The sequence below is a fragment of the Mesocricetus auratus genome, unplaced genomic scaffold (genome assembly GCF_017639785.1).
Source record: "Mesocricetus auratus isolate SY011 unplaced genomic scaffold, BCM_Maur_2.0 Super-Scaffold_100004, whole genome shotgun sequence".
NCBI classification, from domain to species: domain Eukaryota; kingdom Metazoa; phylum Chordata; class Mammalia; order Rodentia; family Cricetidae; genus Mesocricetus; species Mesocricetus auratus.
This window is the reverse complement of record NW_024429189.1, coordinates 97,061,729-97,081,112: the sequence shown is the minus strand read 5'-3', so window position 1 is coordinate 97,081,112 and position 19,384 is coordinate 97,061,729. Positions and strand designations below refer to the sequence as shown.

The 19,384-nt window shown below is 46.3% G+C and overlaps 1 protein-coding gene across 5 annotated transcripts in view; it reads right to left on the bottom strand.

The window, feature by feature from the left end:
- Positions 1 to 1,358: 1,358 nt before the first annotated feature.
- Ptpra (protein tyrosine phosphatase receptor type A) overlaps positions 1,359 to 19,384 on the bottom strand; it is a 100,124-nt gene continuing 82,098 nt past the window's right edge. For 2 of the 5 annotated variants that reach the window (XM_013112358.3, XM_021226338.2), the window contains 12 exons: positions 18,952 to 19,049; positions 16,975 to 17,094; positions 16,026 to 16,192; positions 15,198 to 15,333; positions 13,994 to 14,143; positions 12,748 to 12,841; positions 12,427 to 12,503; positions 11,897 to 12,031; positions 8,933 to 9,058; positions 8,701 to 8,852; positions 6,882 to 7,017; positions 5,093 to 5,725 (listed from right to left, as the gene is read on the bottom strand). In XM_013112358.3, coding sequence (XP_012967812.1) covers positions 5,651 to 5,725; positions 6,882 to 7,017; positions 8,701 to 8,852; positions 8,933 to 9,058; positions 11,897 to 12,031; positions 12,427 to 12,503; positions 12,748 to 12,841; positions 13,994 to 14,143; positions 15,198 to 15,333; positions 16,026 to 16,192; positions 16,975 to 17,094; positions 18,952 to 19,049 — 1,466 coding nt within the window. In that variant the 3' untranslated portion in view covers positions 5,093 to 5,650. Of the gene's footprint in view, positions 1,636 to 2,022; positions 3,352 to 5,092; positions 5,726 to 6,881; positions 7,018 to 7,041; positions 7,134 to 8,700; positions 8,853 to 8,932; positions 9,059 to 11,896; positions 12,032 to 12,426; positions 12,504 to 12,747; positions 12,842 to 13,993; positions 14,144 to 15,197; positions 15,334 to 16,025; positions 16,193 to 16,974; positions 17,095 to 18,951; positions 19,050 to 19,384 lie in introns of those variants that run through there. The other 3 variants (XM_021226336.1, XM_021226337.2, XM_021226339.2) reach the window with 3 other exon arrangements.

Genomic DNA, 19,384 nt, shown 5'->3' with positions numbered 1-19,384 from the left:
CCATGCTAAGGTGCAAGCACAGGAACAGATAGAATTGGTGAGGACAGAAGTTGGAAAAGGAGACTTTTCTGGGCAGTTCATGACTAGAGGGACAAACTATGGATGAGGGGGCTCTGGGTTGCTGCAGGACCCTAATCAGATGATCCTAGGAGTTAATGACCAGGAGCTCCATTTCCTCTCATGTCAAATTCAGTTATGTCTTAAAAACAAAACAAAAACCTTCAATAGGGTCAAACTAGCTGGCATTATATTTACAACTTAGCCCAGGCTGGCCTTGAACTCGTAGTAATACTCCTGTATCTGTCTCCTATGTGTGCCACCATGCCATGGTGCAGTGACATCTTCAAACAGGGAGATGCAGGCTGCTACTCAACCCCCTTCCTACAACATCCACGTCCATGGACAAATATGAAGTCCTGCTGGCTTTTTATTTTTATTTTATTATTTTTTTTGGTTTGGTTTTTTGAGACAGGGTTTCTCTGTATAGTTTTGGAGGCTGTCCTGCAACTTGCTTTGTAGACAAGGCTGGCCTCAAACTCACAGAGATCCATCTGTCTCTGCCTCCTGAGGGCTGGGATTAAAGGTGTGTGCTACCATCACCTGGCTACTGCTGGCTTTTAAAGGTATGGTTTTGTTGGAGGAAGTATGTTACTATGGAGAAGTGCTTTGAGCTCTATAGGCTCAAGCTACACCCAGTGTCCGAGTCTACTTCCTGTTGCCTGTGCAAGATGTAGAACTCTCAGCTACCTCTCCAGCACCATGTCTGCCTGCATACTACCAGGTCCTGCCATTATGATAATGGACTGTACCTCTTAACTGTAAACTGCCACCTCAATTAAATGCTGTCCTTTAGAAGAGTTGCTATAGTCATGATGTCTTATCACAGCAATAGAAACCCTAAAATACCAGGGATCTGAGTTTGAAACAAAAATCATAAGGGAACTGGAGAGATGGCTCCGCAGTGAGGTTGAATTTGGTTCCCAGCATCCACATCAGACAGCTCAAAATCCCCTGTAACTTCATTTCCCAGGGATCCAACACGTCTGCCTTCTGCACTCATATTCAAGTGCCCAGGCAATGCATTAAAAAATTAAAATGGTGAACATGCAAGACAGGTAAAGGCACTTGCTGTAAAGTCTGAGGCCATGAGTTGAATTCCTGGAAGCCACATGGTGGAAGGAGAGTACCAACTCCTGCAATGTGTTCTCTGCCCTCCACACATGCATTCTATTGCACGTGCGCATGTGTGCACGCGCGCGCACACACACACACACACACACACACACACACGCACGCCCGCAAGCACGCACACAAACTCAAAGTGGCTACAAAGTGGCCAAAAGGGGTGCACACAGATATTTCCCTGAACTTAACTTTACCAACAGCAGTAGGTTACCATACAGACATGTTGAGAACAAATCCACACGGCACTTTTTTGGAAACCTTTTTCTTTTCTCTAGTTGGGGCTGGTCTTGAACTTCTGAGCCTTTGCTCTAGCTCTTGAATGTTGGGATAACAGGTGTTAGCACCATGACCAGTTCATGCAGTGCAGGGTTACGTACAGGACTTCTAAGCAGGCATTCTGTCAACGAAGCTGCATCTCCAGCCCAATGCTTTGGATTCTGGCCATACCTCCTAAGGTTTGAGAAACACCAAAGTGCAAGTTTTGTTCCTTGACCCAGACATTGCAGTGAATTTATAGAACTTAAATCATCCTGATTTGTGCAGAATGTGCCTCAATCCTATTTACATTTTTCAAAACTGCTCTCCCTTTCCTCCTCAATGGCCATGCACATCAAGCTTTGTGGACAATGACATAGTTTAATTGGACCTGTTTCAAACTTGGAAATCAACTCTGCATCTAATTAGACATGTATTGTGAACAGTTTATTACATTGTGTGTGTATATGTGTGTGTGTATGTATGTATGAATGTATGTATATATGTATATATGCCATGAGAATTCCAGGGACAACTTGGAGTGCATTTTCTTTCTTGGGGATTGAACTCAGGTTGTCAGGCTTGGCAGCAGGCACCTTTACTCTCCAAGCATTTTGCTGGTACAGACAATGGTCTATATTCAGGTTTCATCTTCCTACTTCTTGGGCTGCATACTCAAGTTCCTTCATTTTCAGTCTTGCACCCTTCCTAACCTCAAACGGAAACTGACCTGGGGAAGGCCAATGCCTGAGGATTCCCTGACTCACCTCACTCAGAACTCTGGCCTAAGAACAGAAAGCCCAGCAGTCTATACAGAGGTTTAAGAGAGTTCATATTTGCTCATCTGCAAAACAGTGCAGAAGTGCCAGGCAGTGGTGGTGCACACCTTTAATCCCAGCACTTGGGAAGCAGAGACAGGCGGATCTCTGTGAGTTGGAGGCCAGTCTGGTCTACAGAGCAAGTTCCAGGGCAGGCTCCAAAGTTACACAGAGAAACCCTGTCTTGAAAAAAACCAAAAAGCAAACAAAAACAAACAAAAAAACCCAAACACTGCAAAAGGCTTCATACCAATACATACTTGGCACATGGGCTCAGGCACTCGGGATGGAGGTAGGCTTAGGTGGGGTAGTACCGAGTTGACTTTTCTTTCTTCCAAGCAGACCCAGGAGGGCAGCCCAGCAGAAGTGACCCTGCAGTCTCCCCTCGTATGAGAGTAAGGGATAATCCTCATCCTGTGCTCAACCCACAGTCATTTGTAGATCTGGACCCTACTAGCTTGGTTGCTGGAGAAAGGTCTTTGTAGCCTAAGTGTGAGCCAGTAGCTCTGCTTTTCACTGCCAGTCATTAACCTCTGGGGGTGGGAATGGGGTAAAAAGCAACATTTATAGGGTTAATAGCCATTCTGGATTTGGGTTGAAAAGCAAATATGAAGGTAGGGACAAGTTTGGCATAATGGTGACCAGAGCCACTGGCAATCAAGTGCACCCAACTTTCAGACAATGACAACAGCATGAGAGATACCACTGTTGATGCTGGGCATGAGCTTCAGGATGGCTCTAACTGTGACTTCCTAGAGTTGCCTTATTAGTAGGAATAGGAAATGAATGCTAAGGGTCTCACTCTGAAGCTCTGGCAGTGCTGGAACTCATTATATAGATCAGGTTTGCCTTGAACCCACAGATATTTGCCTGCTTCTGCCTCCAAACGCTGGGTTTAAAGACACTTTGCCACTATGCCCAGTTTAAATTTTCTTAGACTTAGTTTATTTTATGTGTATGAGTGTTTTGCCTGCTTGTATGTCTGCGCATCTTTTGCTTGACTGGTGTCCAAGAAATCAGAAGGCGGCACTGGACCCTGGAACTAGATGGTTGAGAGCCATCATGTGGGTGCTGGGGACAGATCCCAGGTCCTCTGCAACAGCAACAAGTTCTCTTAACCACTGAGCTGTCTCATTTCTTTTACACAAACATTGTGAGTATGTGGCACATAACTAGGCTTCCTTTGCACAACCACTCTGTCTGGATTTGAAGGTACCTCCTGGCAGCTTCAACTCACCTTTTTTTTTTTTTTTTAACCTTAGCTGTCCTGGAACTCTGCAAACTACATTAGCCTTGAACTCAGAGACCTGTGGGGGGTTGGGGGGAGAGGCACCTTTCCTTTTGACTCACCTAAATTCTCATCAGCACCCCTTGGGTCTAGTGTAAGTTACTCCCTTTCTGGCAGCCCAATAGCGCTTACCTCTGCGTGCGCCTCTGTGGAACATGCCAGGGTAACTGCTGAAGCCCTGAGAAGCAGAGGGCATGCCCCACTCTCCATCTTTCCCTCTGTGAACAGGAACACCTACTGTGCTGGGAAGCTGCTTGTAATGCTGGGAGGTGTGTGGATAATCTACCATCCTTGCCAGATCAAGTGACCATTAGATTTCCAAAATACCCTTAGGCAGTAGCTACAGGCCTGGGTTGTCGCCAGTGAAAACAGAAAGTATAACTTTTGCTTCTGTTTACAAAAATGAAGTTGCTTGCTTTCTGAGTGCCTTCCTATTCCAGGTTGGCAGCAGTGGCCCAGCTCCCATCACAAGGATGAGAATATTATATCTTTAGAATATTCATCAGAAATGGAAGAACTGGCAGGGCATGGTGATTTGGGGAAGCAGAGGTAGGTAGATCTCTATGAGGTCAAGGCCAGCCTAGTCTACAGAGTGAGAATCATGTCAGTCCAGGCTATATAGTAAGACCTTGTCTCAAAAAAAAAACCAAAACAAACAAAACAAACAAAGAGAAAAAATTGGATGTAGTGGCAAGATCATACTTCAAAATAGACCCGGACAGCCTTAGGTCTATGTTCTAGCAGTGTTTATAATTCCAGCCCAGTTCTCCTATCAAATACAAACAAAAAACAACAACAACAACAAAATGGCCCTCATGAGCTCATATGTTCAAACATTTGGTCTCCAGCTGGTGGAGCTGTTTGGAAAGGATTAGGAGGTGTGGCCTCATTGGAGGAGGGGTGTCACTGAGGCTGGGCTTTGAGGGCTTAAAAGCTCATACCATTCCCAGTATCCATCCCTGCTTCCCTCCCTCTCTCCCTGGAGCTTGTAGATCAAGATGTGAGCTCTCAGCTACTGCTTCAGCACCAAATCTGTCTGCTGCCACCATGCTCTTCCATGACAGTCACAGACTCAGTCTCAGAACTGTGAGTCCTAAATTGAATACTTTTGTCTATAAGTTGCCTTGGTCATCATAGCAGTAGAAAAATGACTAATATACCCTGCCTCACAAACAAGCTGAAAGGAGACCCAACTCCTCAACATTAGTGTGTGGTGGCATGTGTGTGCCCACACTTACACACAGAAATAAACACATCTCCAGAAAACAACTAAAAACTGGATAGAAACTAGACAGACCAGACTGGCCTCAGCTCAAGTATGCACCAGCTCCTCTGCCCCTGGTGTCCTTTCCCTTAGAGAAACTCAGTGAGAACCTAGCTGCTTGTCCTAGGGAGCACAGCTGGGTGGTGGCTGGGATGACTACACTTGATAGAAAAGAGGACTAGGGAACTTAGAGACAGCAGCCAACAGCAGGGCTAGGGACAACCCAGGAGAGCCCCAGCCTAGTAAGGCTGCCCTGTCCAAGACAAAGGGACCAACATTTCCTCAGGGAATCAAAAGTTTTATTACATGATGATCCCCAGTGTGGTGCCAGAGGTTCCGCTCTGGTCTCATTATTCCCCATGCTGGGGGTGGCTGACACTGGGGTGTAGGTGGAGGAGACAAGGGTGAACTGGAAAGGGGAGGGATATTTACAGTACAGAGAGGGAAAGAGGCCTGCATGGGATAGAGACAACCATTGCCTCAAGAGCTCTGAGAACTTTGTGCTTTGTTTTAGTTGGCACCGAGCTACCTGGAATGAGTTTTATGTTTATCTTCTTTAGGAAAAGATTTAAAGCAAAGAATAATCCAGCCCAATTTCCAGGCTGAGGATTTCATGATATCAATCCAAATATCACACTATTTAATTCCCCAATAAAACACTGGAAAAAAGACTATCAGTGCTAACACATTTACATACAAAATCTCCACCTAATAGGTAATAGAAGCCTATGTGCCATTTCTAAAACAGTTATAAGATATATACAATTTTGGGTATATTAACAAAACAGAATATTACAAAATATTAAAGGCAATTCTCCTGTCTGTGGGCCTTGTCACCTGTTACTTGAAGTTGGCATAGTCTGAGAAGGCATCGATGTACTCCTGCACCACCTTGTAGCAGAATTCATACTGTTCCTAAAGAATAAGCAGAAGTAGGAAGAAAACTAGTTACCAAAGGGACTGGTGAAGCCCAGCTTCTAATGGACCCCACTCCCCACTTTTTTTATTTAGACATCTCACTACGTGTCTTTGGCTGGCCTGGAACTCGCTATGCAGAGCAGGCTGGCTTAGAACTCACAGAGATCCACTTGCTTCTGCTTCCTGAGTGCTGAGAATAAAGGTGTGTATCACTACCATGGCCTAACAGACCCAGTTTTGGAAATGAAAAACTGAGAGAAAAAAAAAGAATGTTTGTGGACTTCAGTAGACCTACAGACAGCTGACTAGACATGTGAGAACAGTTCCAGGTTCTGCAGGGTCAGATGTAAGCATGCGAGGCTGAACATGGGGCATCTAGAGTGACTCTTATCATGCCCAGACTGCCAGGCTGAGATGAATCCTAACTCCAAAAGCTTCATCTCTCTCAGATCTCCTAAAACTCACACTTCCCCTCAAGCCTTTCTAGCTCCACAAGATTGGGGAAAACCTTTGTGGATATACAGACTGACAAGAGTCAGATCTCTGAACAGGAAGGCTAAGTAGAAAAAAAGGCAGGCACTCCTGCCCACTCCTTTCTACCAGAACCCAAAGCAGAGTACAGACAAAGCCCATGGGTTATTCAGGCATTCCTTTGCACATGTGTATGTGGATGAGTGCATGCATGTGTGATGTATACATGTGGGTATTCAGGTGTGGTTGTGCACCTGTAAGCCTGAGCATCAAGTAGGGCATCTTCCCCAACTGCTCTCATCTTAGTCCCTTACAGAGATCTTTCACTGAATTAGGAGATGGCTGTTTCAGCGAGGTTGGCTGGTTAGTGAGCTCTTGGGACCTGCCTGTGTCTGCCCTCCATGCTGAGGTTACAGATACAGACAGCCATCCCAGCCTTCTAGGTAGGTGCTGGGGATTTGAACTCAGGTTTACATGCTTGCAGAACAAATGCTGTTACCCACTGAACTATCTCCCCAGGCTCCAGGCACTTCCTTCTAACCTCTTCTATTTCTTCCGGTCACAGACTGTGCTCCCACTCTGACCCTGCTTCCCAAGGTACTTCCTGTCTTCTGACTATGAGGCTTGCTCCTGACAGGGAAGAGCTGTGGTTAGTGTGGTCACACAAAGATGTGTAGCATACCAGTGTCTGGACCATGTGTGGTCTCTGTAGCCGCAGGCTCTTGACAGTTTGGAAGACATCCAAAATTCCTTCTGCTTTCACGCGCTCCAGGACTGTGCTCAAGGCACAAAAGGTCCCTGTCCGTCCTGCCCCGGCGCTGAAACAGAGCAGATACACTTACCACACCTGCTGTCTGTAGCTGTCTATCCTGAGGGGCAAGTGTAGGAGCAGATGCAGGCTGAGGATGGTTCTGCAGATGAGTCATCCATGGAGCTGCCAGGGGAAGGTGTCAGTGGGACAGGAGACCCATGTTCACCTCTGCCCTCTTTGCCTGGGCTCTGTGAGAGCAAAGCTCTGAAGAGGTGAGAATGGAGTTTTGATGGCCTTCCTGTGTGCACCAAGGATGTGCTTGTGGGACATTCTCACATCCCCTGCCAGCTTGACTTCTTGCTGTCTATCTTCAATGACTAGGTTGTCTTCACCATTTGCTGACTCAAATTTTCGCCCTGTTATTTGGCGATTCCTTTCCATTCTTTCTAAGGGATCCAAACTTCCATCTTGAAATGATCCACTTTGTCCAAAATTACCAGCTGATTCTCTTACCAGATACTGAGTATCTGCTCTATGGCAGGGGCTGTGAGCTCAGTAGTCTTCCTAGGAACAGAGCTCCAGGTAGGATGCTCAGGGAAGGCTCTCTGAAAGGATGCTGCATGAGCAGACACCAAAGTGACAGTGATACACTATGGCTGGCTCTCTGGGAACAAGCTTCTTAGGGGAGGGAGGTGCCAAAATGATGCAGAAGGGAAGGGAGAATGGTAGGTATAGTATAGATCAGAGCCTAGGAAAATGCTGGCCTGGTATGCCTCGCTGACTAGCAAAGAGACCTCACATCATACTGGGTCTTGTTGGGATTCTAGGTAGGAATGGTCCAGTCTTACTGATCCATTTTGTAAAACAACCTGTATTTATTTGTGTATGAGGGGAGTGTGAGTGTGTAGACAGGCTGCAGGGTGTGGAGGCATGCACACACATAGTTTGCACACGGGGGTTAGAAGACAACTTTGACCTTATTGAGGCAGATTCTTGTTTCTGCCACTGTTAACACCAGGCTAGCTGGTCTGAGGGTTCCTAGCTCACTGTTGGAGTGCTAGGATTAGATGCAAGGATGCCACAGATGGCTTTTTATGTGGGTTATCAGGCTTGCTTTTACCAGCAGAACCATCTCCCGGACCCGAAGTCAGACTTGTTTCAAGATCTTAAGGTTGCTGTGTTAGCCATGGGGAGGACCAGACGGGAAGGTGGGGAGGAGAGAGGGAGGGGAGAAGGGAGATCTACCAGGAAACAAGTATGGGAGGAAAGGGAGCCTAGACTGAGGAGCTGTGGGGGAGGTAGTAAGTAATATTTGGGTTCTGAGAAGAGGAGGCAGGTAGAACAGGATTACTGATGGCTCAGATATGATGTGAAGAATGGGAGGAGAACAGGTTAGTTCTAAGCCTTCTTGCTCCCCCAACCATTGTCAAAATACTCTTTTCTCCTTTCCCATATTTCAGGAGAGCAGGCCCACACCCCCACATGACCTAGTCAGCCGGTCTCTCCAGTGCTGGCCTCTCTTGTTGTTCCCCTGAGTCATTCAGGATCTGAACATTATTAGCACTTCCTCAGCACATGCTGTGGGAATTCAGACTCCAACATCCCCTCTGATCACCCAGTTGTCCGGATCATCAAACACCATGGTGCTCAGCAGTACTCTGTTCTGTGTGTCTCCTCATGGCTTGACCACACTCACCATCACCCCCCCCCCCATTTCTTTGGGCTCCATGTGAGGGAGGGGCCATAGTACCTGCAGTGCACTGTGATGGGATGGTTCCCTGACTGCTGCTGCTGCTTCTGCACTGCTGCAATGATGTTGATCATGCCCTTCCCGTCACTGGGGATGCCCACCTCAGGCCAGCCGTGGAAGTGGAACTGTCGGATCTGCCGACTCTTGTTCTCCTTTGGAAGACAGGGGGTCAGGCAAGTAGTGGAAGCCTTACTTTTCCTGTAGGAGCAGTCCCACCCAATGCCCATCTTACCCTGGTGTTGGTGACCAGGAGGTCTCGGACAGTGTAGCTCTCACATTCCTCCTCCTTCTTCAGCTCAACTGTGATGTCTCCATAGGATACCAGGCCATCAGATGGCCAGTACTGGGCACACTTCTCCTGGAGGAGCAAATGAGAGAGCTATGTGAGGTCAGGGGCTGGCCTTGAACTCAAAAGAGATCATCCTGTCTCTGCATCCGGAGTACCAGGATTAAAGGCATGGGCCATCACCTCTGTTAAAAGGATGGTGATTTAATAAAGCCAGCCTGGGAAATACTGTGAGAATTTGAGGAAACAACAGGGCTGGGGATATAGCTAAGTTATCGAGCATATTTGTAGCCCTGGGTTTGTTTCCCAACATAGAAAAAAATAGTCATGGTGGTTTACACCTGCAATCCCAGCACTTGAGATGTGGGGGCAGGAAGATTAAAAGTTCAAGGTCATCCTTGACTCCACAGTAGCCTTGAGGCCATCCGGTGACACGGCAGATCTGATATATCATAAATACGTGAGATGAGGAGGAAGGGCTGAAACCAAGTTTGGAAACTATCTGTCACCACTTAAAAAGTCCTAAATTGTACATGTATGGGCATTTCTAGTAAGATCTCTACTAATTCAAGCAGGATTTTAAGATAAGGAGCGACATGATTACATTTTTAGTTTTCTAAAGGGCATCATTTGGCTGCTACATGAAGAATTAAGGTTTGGGCAGGGCATACAGGGTGGAGTCAGGCTACTCAAGGTGAGAACCTGTGCTGGCAGAATGCACGGGAGGCACTGCTGCCCCCCATGTCTGTACCTCACCATGTCAGAGATAATGTTGAATGCAGTGGTTAAGCTGTAGAAAAGTGGAATGCTCAGCAGCTATCAGGACTCACCAATAGAGACTGCATGCAGGGGCCATGTGACCCTACTCTAGGCTTGTGACAGGAGCAAATGAGTGAAAGGTGTATTTGTTTATTTAGATGGGGTGGTGTTTGCTCTCACATATGTGCAATCCATGCCCAGTGTCTCAGACTACTTCCTGTTGCCTATGTAAGATGTAGAACTCTCAGCTACCTCTCCATCACAATGTCTGCTTCATGCCACCATGTAGCACCATGATAATGGACTAACCCTCTGAGAATGTAAGCCATCCCAATCAAATGGTTTCCTTTATAAGAAAGAGCAGCAATAGTCACGGTATCTCTTCCCAGCAGCAGAAACCCTAACTAAGACATGGGTTCCCAGTTGAGTTATGAGTGATAATCCTCCTATATTTGCCTAAGTGCTGGGATTACAGGTGTGTGCCACTTTGCCAGAGCAAAGAGTTCTGTTTATAAAAGAACACCTATTCGATTATTATGTGTATGGATGTGCTATGGGGTATATATGGAGGTCAGAGAAAAACTTGCATGAGTTGATTCTGTCCTTTCACCATGTAGGACTTGGGGACAGAACTCAGGTAGTTAGGCTTAGGGGCAAGCACCTTCACCCACTGAGCCATCTCACTAAACCTAGAAGGCTTTTAAGAGATATACAAATTAGATTTGTCAAAGGCTCTTTCTGAAAAAAAAAATTAACTGGCGCTTTCATGCATATGTAAGTGTGTGTGCACGTGCGCACACACATGCTCACATGTACCAGCGTGTATAGGAGGCCAGATGGGCATTACATGTCTTTTTACTCCTCATTTAGTACTTTGAGGAAAAGCCTCTCCCTGAACTCAGGCTTTCATTTTCTTAATGAGGATGGAAACCAGAAAGCCCCAGTAATCCTGTCTCTGCCCACGGGAGGCAGGGTTACAGGACTGTGAGGAATTCCTGGCTTATTACATGGGTGCTGGAACCCAAAGCTGGCCTTCCTGAGTGTGCAGCAAGCACTACCTGCTGAGCCACCTCTCCAGACTCTCAAAGGCTCTCTGCTTTGGTATAAAGTCCTAACTCTTTACTATTGCTTAGAAATAACTGTTACCAGGCCACACTACTTCTCTGGGCTCACTCTACTGATTCTGATCCCTGCTAAGTGATGCGCCATGGACAGTGACTTACCTGTCTACTACCGTGCACAACCTTGACACAAAGAGGCTTCAAAAAAATAAGCACTATGGGAACACAGCCTGAAATAAGGGATGAAAGATGGTACCCTGAAATTGGGGGTGCCTGTAGAGGCTGCATGATGAGGAACAGAGTGGGGAGCATTTTCCTACACTGATGAGCTGATCTAGGGTATCTTTGAGGTCTCTGCATAGATGGAACGCCAGACAACACTACTTTTAAATTGGCCTTAAGTCTTTTTTGCCTTTAAAAGAAAATGACCTTAAACTTGTGCTTTGAAGCTGCTGGCCCAGCACTGGGGCCATTCTCTCTTCTTGTCTCTAGTTCTGAGGAAACCCTTGCTAATGAATTTTTTTTTTTTTTGAGACAGGGTCTCATTATGTGGCCCCAGCTATCCTGGAACTTGCTGTGTAGACCAGGCTAGCCTCAATCTCAGAGAATCTCTGCCAATATCTCGATAGTGCTGGAGTTAAAGTGTACAATTGTGAATCTGCTTGAAATCCTTTTTGTTTTTCTTTCACTTTACATTTATTAAACTCCATCATTTTCCTTTTGTGTAGTAATTATAAAAGGTGACCCTGTCTTAATAACATTAAGAAACTTCTACTTCAGAGCCCTGGCCTGGCTTGGCTATACAATTCTTTTCTCACTGGCTTTGCACTACCTGGGAAGTAGGATGGAGAGGGTATGAGCAAAGGCTAGTCTGAGGGGCTGGGTACAAGAGAAAAGTGAATGGTGGAAATGTCTGGAAATCAGCTGGAGGTTCAGGCTTCTCTGCTTTTCCAGTCCTGGAAGAAGCTGAGGACTTTAGATACCAACAGGCTGTTGATAGTCAGGACACCTCAAAGAAAGATCCAGGTATACAATACAGTCGCCCCCGACCTTTTTGTTTCTCATAGCCCAGGGGTCTGCTTGAGCTCACCTGGCCTCTCTCTTCTAGTTCTGTTAGCATTACGATGGAGCAGGACTTCCATTCCCAGATCATCCGCCAGAAGTCCTCAATTGTGTGGAGAAGAGGGCCCTGGCTGGCAATGTAGGAGTCTTTCTGCCGGTAGCCCTGTATGGGTCAGGTTAATCACAGAGGTGGCTTATCAAGGAGGGGTAGTGTAAAAGATAAGTGATAGGGACTGCTTGGAGGCACATGGATTCCAGAAAGAGCTCTTTGACCCATGGTCATACCGGGGGAAGGGAAGCAGGGTTATGGAGCTAGGAGGAAGACAGTACAAACAGGAAAGGTTAGATCAGTTTTAGATTCTTAGACAGGATTACATTATAAGGTCCTCATCTAGAAATATGTAGTGTGTTTCCTTTACATTCTGTTCTGTTGCTAGACAGGCCTAGTACTCAGGTTGGGTAGGTGGAAGTGGGTTCAGTAGCTGTTCATTGACTTAAAGAAGTTCTTCTCAAGTAGGTATGTGAGGGACAGATGCAGGGGACATACCCATCACTTACATCAATGAAGGATGCATTCACATAGTCTGTGTTCTCTTCACCTCGTTTAACTGGAATGATTACTCTGTTAAATTCATCTGCAAGGAGGACAATGAATGGCTTGCAGTTTACCAACATTCACTCCCCTTACCAATCTCATAAGTCAGTGGCACAAAGATATCAATTTCTTTTTGGCTTTTATGCTTTTTATTTTGTGGTTATTATTTCCTAAAACCACTAGGGAACTTCGAGAAACAAGAGGAAATGCGGTGACTCTTGATTTCAGGCCAATCACCAAACCTGAGAAGCTGCAGCAGTAAGACTGGGGGGGGGGGCACTTACATGGAATGATCTGTAAAACCCGGTTCTTCTTCATGTTGGCTGGAAGGTTTCCAGTACGCATCTTGTCATTCTGGATTTTGATTGAAGTTAACTTCTGAATGAAGGAAGAAGGGAGACACCATTGTTCCCAGAAAATGAACCTGAGAAGACTCTTGGCAGTCACTAGGCCTGTATGGGCAGGTCCCCTGACTGCATGCATTTCCTTTTCCCTATAGTGCTCTATCTCCATTCCCACATGTAATTCTTCTGTCTTCATGTTTAGTAGGAAGTCAATAGCATTTGAAAAGCAATGCCTTCTAAGCTTCTGTGGAACCTCCTTAGATTCCTCTGGCCTTGAATTTTTTGGGTTACTCTTCTGCTGTTTAGAAAAATATTCAAATTGTATTCTTCCTTCCTGGTTCTGAGGTTGCTTCCTTGTGTATATGGGTGTGTTGTGTGTATGGTGCGGTGTATGCACATGTGTGTACATATGGAGGCCAGAGGTTGACATTGGACATCCTATTATATCACTCCTCACATTTTTTTTTTTTTTGGTTCTTCGAGACAGTGTTTCTCTGTTTTCTTTTGGAGGCTGTCCTAGAACTTTCTCTGTAGACCAGGCTGGCCTCTGCCTCCCAAGAGCTGGGATTAAAGGCGTGCACCACCAACAGCCGGCTCTCACCTTACTTTTTGAGATAGGGTCCTCTCACGGAACCTGGAGCATGCTGCTGCAAACGGTTGGTTGGACAGGCAGTGACTGTCCCTTTCCTCACCTGTTTCCCCAGGAGTTGGGTTACAGGCACACCCTACCATGCTTAGTTCTGTCTCTCTCTCTCTCTGTCTCTGTGTGTGTGTGTGTGTGTGTGTGTGTGTGTGTGTGTGTGTGTGTGTGTGTGTGTGTGTAACAGTCCTGGCTGTCCTGGAACTCGCTTTGTAGACCAGGCTGGCCTTGAACTCAGAGACAGAAATCTGCCTGCCTCTGCTTCCTAAGTGCTGGGATTAAAGGTGTGTGCCACCACCATCCACCCCAAAAGACCTTTTGATCTGGCCTTTACATTACTGTACATTATAATCATCTAGGAGTGCTGAGGGACTTAAAGAAATACTACTTTCTATTAATTTTTCTTAAAGACAATTAAAGACTATACATTTCTGACCCACTTGACTACCACTGGCTGTGGTACAACAGACTTAGCATTTTTCCTAGATCTATTTTTTCCAGACTGTGTGGTTCCTTTAGTATGGAGGTTGCCCAGCTTCAACTCACCTTAAACTCCTCCTCTAATCCATTGTTGCTAGTCCCTGGGATCTTGTTATAAATTTTTTGCAGGTGGGTTTCCAGAGAAGTCACTTCCAGCTCTGTGTCCCCGTACAGATAATGTTCCAGAAGAGCCTGGTATATGAAGACGTACTGCATCTGAAATACAGATCACACAGAGGCCTGTTACCAACAGCGTGGCCCTGGTGGCACCAGATCACTCCTAGTGTCATCTTTACGAAGTCTATTTCTCCTTTGATTTTAGCAGGGATTAACGTGATCTATTCACACAATGAAGCAGAACTTGAAAGCATGAGCTCCCACGGGTGCTTAGCTTGGGAGACAGGGTCCTAGATTGCCAGACTCCACTGTCCAAAGAGTCTGTAAGGAACTGGACACACACAAAGACTGTGAAAGTCTGCAAGGTCTTAAGACTCCAGCCTGCCTCCACCCCACGTCTGTGCCATGACCACAGAGTCCATCTCACTTTTGCTCTTGGACTTGGCTGCATCATTCATGCATTTATTAACAAAGATTCCCTTATCCATAAGGTCCAGTGGAAAGAACAGATGCCTTCCTATTTCCACTAGCCATAAAGCTACAACCTCTGCTATGTGTTATTTCAATTTCTTTCACTTTTTGTTTTGTTTTTTGTTTCTTTGAGATAGGGTTTCTATGTGTAACAGCCCTAGGTGTAGACCAGGCTGGCTCAAACTCAGAAATCTACCTGCCTCTCCTCCCAAGTGCTGGAATTAAAGATGTGTGCCACCATGCCTGGCACTTTATTTCTTTTTAAAAATATTTGTATTTATTTTATGTGTATGAGTGTTTTGTATCATGTATGTATAAGTACCCTGTGCATGCCCAGTGTCCACAGAAGCCAGAAGAGAGTGTTGGATCTCCTGGAATTGGAGTTATAGATGGCCAAGTGCATGCTGGGAGCTAAACGTGGATCCTCTGGAAGAGCAGCCAGTGCTCTTAACCATGGAGTTACAGCTCCAGCTCCCATGCTTGGTTTTTTAAAGTATGTGGCAGAAGGAAAGAACTAACTTGCAATTTGTCCTCTGACCAACACATATATTCCATATTACATGCATGTGTGCATGCACATGCATACACACTATGTGATGTTCATGTGAACTTGAATCCTCAGAGTAGGCAGATGTCCTGGCATTGGAAAGCCCTTCCCTTGCCATATCCACGGATCACTCACGTCTGTCTGTACCATCTGGCAGCGCTGGGCCCGGATCCGGCTCACAAAACCATAGACATCCACTTTCCGTTCTGAATGCATCATGTCCAGCATGGCATCGATGACAACAAATGTACCAGTGCGCCCTACACCTGCACTGTAGCCAGAGAGCATCAGGTTAGTGGATGACAGGTATAACTTGTGGGAGCAGACAGGGAAGGGTGGCATAGCCTCAGGCTTTCTCCAAGCAGCTAAATTCTAATTTCCAATGGGGCAGAGCTGGCACTGCCCTAGAGCCAATAACCCTACTGTGCTAGGAACTCTGGGTCTCTAGTTATAGGGGCCTTGTTACCCCGATACTTATAAAGGTCTCAAGGTGGCAAGGGTACAGAGCCAGCACTTGACCCATTCAATTGGCTTCACATCTGAGTCTCCACTCCTACCCTTGGAGGCCTGCCCTCCTAAGAAAAAAGGTACATTACCTCCAACAAATATGAAAGCAAAGTACATTTTATCTCAAGTACTGTCAGGAGGATATACTGAAAATAATGGGGACCAATGAACAAATTCTCCTAACCCTGCATACACTGCTCTTACAGGTAAGATACAGTCTCTGGCTCAAGTCTTCCTTCACGGTTATTTTAGAACTACAGTGAGTTGCCTGACTCCCCTCCTTTCCACAAGTCACATTTTCTACCCCAGATTAGAACTAGAGGATTCTATCTGGCTGTTGCCTGGGGTCCCAGCTATGCATTTCTTCAGTGTCAGCCTCCTTAGTCAGGGTCCCTGTGCTGTTTTCTTGCTTTGTCCAAGGGGGCAGAAAGTGGGCAAGGGTCAGGCCACACTGACCTGCAGTGGACCACGATAGCCCCTGCATACTGAGGGTTACAGGCTTTCACCTTCTTGAGGAACTTGAGCATGCCAATTGGGGTGAAAGGTACCCCAAAGTCTGGCCAGCTGGTAAAATGGAACTGAGTGATGAGGCGCTGTGGTTTTCTGTTGGTCATGTCGCCCACCTGTGAAGTGAGAAGATTCTGTGTGTTTGTTCTGATAGCCAAGGGAGGGCAGCACAAGGGCAGGGAAGGTGTAATAGTGGTTGTCAGGATGATGGAAATGTGAGGGGCCCCCAGACAGATGGAGAATCCTCCCCACACAGTAGGCCCAACTGCTACTGTTACTCTTGGTCTACAAATGAAGGTGAAACTCAGAACTAAATGAGCTGATGTAAGCCCAAGAACTGTTACAGTAGACAGCAGGGTCAGACTCAATGCAGGGCTCCTGGTTCTTTTTTGGGGGGGGCAGGATCTCACCATGTAGACCAGGCTGGTCTCCTAGTCGAGAACCTCCTGCCTCTGCCTCCCAGTGCTGGGCTGGGATTAAAGGTGTGCATACTATCACACCCAGCAGGGTTCCTGATTCTTGATAAATCCTCTTTTATTGCACACAACCCTCAACTCCAGCTCAGGCTTCCAGGGTCACTCTGGAAGGCTTACAATAGTCTCAATACAACCTTGGAGATACAAATCTTTATAGAGAGGTGGACACAAGACCCAGAAGACTGCCCGCTTCCTGAAGCCTCTTTCACACGTCTGGCACCTGAACAGGTCCTTTACTTCCCAGCCATAAAAACTTTGCTCATTTAGCTTTGACAGAGTAGTTCCTAGAGGTCAGGATTCACACAGATCACATACTATGCAATTCCTGATACCCTGAGTAAGAAGGGGGACAACCCAGCCCTTCCTGGCCTTAAGGGTCAGCAGATCCTACTAAAATGCCTGGAGAGGACAGAAGACGGTACCTGCTGGATGCAGAACTTTCGTACTGTGTAGTCCACCAGCACAGTCACGTCCTCGACAGACACACGGACATTTCCATAGGTCCAGCAGCCTTGGTCTGGCCAGTATTGGGCACATTTACACTGTGAAGAAAACAGACACACATCTCTCATGCAAGACTGTCCTGGCAGATGTAAAGGGCCTGAGAGAAAGGAGCCCAGAAAGGCTGTATCTCCTGTCACCAACATTAGCTAACAGGTTTAGTCACTGTAACTTCCTTTCCCTTCACTGTGACCAGCCTCAGTCACAGACCTGTCCATCTTTTCCACTCCTACCCCTCGGCTCAAAGCAAACGAAAACTGTTTTACCTGCAACATCCAAACTTCCACAATCTCCCAGGTCAGGCCTTAAGGGTAGGCAAGCCTGTGTGATGGAGGGATTGGCAGTTTGCTAAGACAGAGCTACTGCAGTGCACTCATACAGACTTGGCTTGTTATAAACCACGGTCTTCCTGTTGGCTGAGGCCTAACAGCTTCCAAGAGCTGAAGGCCTGCTTAAGCATACTATCATGAAACCCACCCCCAAAGCACTCTTTCTCTTCCTTCTCCCGCCCCACCCCCGCCCCTTTCTGAGACAGGGTTTCTTTGTGTAGCCCTGGCTGTCCTGGAACTCACTCTGTAGACCAGGCTGGCTCTGAACTCAGAGGTCTGCCTGTCACTGCCTCTGCCTCCTGAGTGCTGTGATTAAAGGTGTGTGCCACCACCACTTGTTCCAAACTACCCTTCTAAGCACTGTGGGGCTGCTGAGCAATAAACCCAAAATCCCACAATGGGTCAAGGTGACAGAAGGTCCATCCTTGAGAAAGACTGAATGAGGATTCATCTCTGTGGGTTGATCTATGGCCCAGTGTAGTGGTTTGAATAAGAATGGCCCCTATAGGGGCTGGAGAGATAGCTCATTGGTTAAGAACAATGGCTACCCTTCCAGAGATCTTGAGTTCAATTCCCCGCAACGACATGGTGGTTCACAACCATCTATAATGAGTTCTGATGCACTCCTCTTCTGGCATGCAGGCTCTATGTGTAGATAGAACAATATAACGCATAAAATAAATAAATCTTAAAAAAAAAAAAAAGAATGGCCCCTATAGGTTCATATATTTGAATGCTTAGTCAGCATGGAGTGGTGCTACTTGAGAAGGATTAGGAGGTGTGGCATTGTTGGGGGAGGTGTGGTCTTGCTGGAGGAAGTGTGTCACTAGGTGTGGGCTTTCAGGTTTCAGAAGCTCAAATCAGGCCCAAGTGCTCCTGCTGCCTACTGATCCAGATAATGAACTCTGTTACTTCCCAAGCAACACACCTGCCTGTGCCACCATGATGGTAATGGATTAAACCTCTGAAACCATAAGCAAGCTCCAATTAAAAAAAGCTTCCTTTTATAAGAGATGTCTTGGTCATGGTGGTGTCTCTTCACAGCAATAAAACAGTGACTAAGTCACCCAGGTTTGGCACTGGCTATGGCTAAAGAGCTGGTCAAGCCACAAAGAAAAGGAGCTATTGGAAGCTGCCAGCAGGACTTGTGTAAGCTTCAGTTTCGTTGTCCTTCTGCTGGCCACACCCTCATCAGGGGCTCTGCTAGTTCATATGGCTCCTTCTATTAGCTTGAGGGGCTTCTGCAGGAAACTGAGGGAATGAGGGACTAGAGAAGCCAAAGGGGAAAGTCCATTTTCCTTTCTAGCTAATGGCACACTTCTTCCTTTCTGGTTACTTTGGAACCAGAATGAGCTGTTTTAACATCAGACATGGTAACGTGCCATGGACACCAGTATCCCCTGCCCTGAGATTCCTTGGACGTTTCCAGGCTACAGGAAGAGACACATTAGCCTGTCTGGATGATCTATGAGTATAGTAACCAAAAAGGAAGGCAGCTAAACTCAAGCTTAGAGCTCCAGCACGGCAGACCTTTACCAGACTTGTCTTGCTTCTAAATTTCCAACTTACCTCCTTTCTCTCCTTCAGGTTAGTCACCATAACGATGGTAGCTGTGTTTTGTTCCCAGATCATTCTCCAGAAATCATTCACTGTTTCTTCTTTTGGTCCTAAAGTAACCAAGAGTGAAGATTGGAAGAGAAAAAACAATGCTAGGAAACTGAGAATACTCCTTCCTGAGTTTTGGAATTTTGTTTCTACATATCTTTGGGGGAATATCCACCCTATTTATCCATTCATCCACCTGCTAATTGAATATTTCCCATGTATCTGCCATGTATGTACCAGACACTTCATTAGGATTGTGGGCAGGAGACTTCCAAATAGGAAAGAGTACAATGATTTTCTTAGTGTTAAGAATCAGGGTTAGTCCTGATTGCTTACTGAATATAGTTTAGACTACAAACCAAGTACTGGTTACTCTGTCTTGTCATACTCTAGAGTG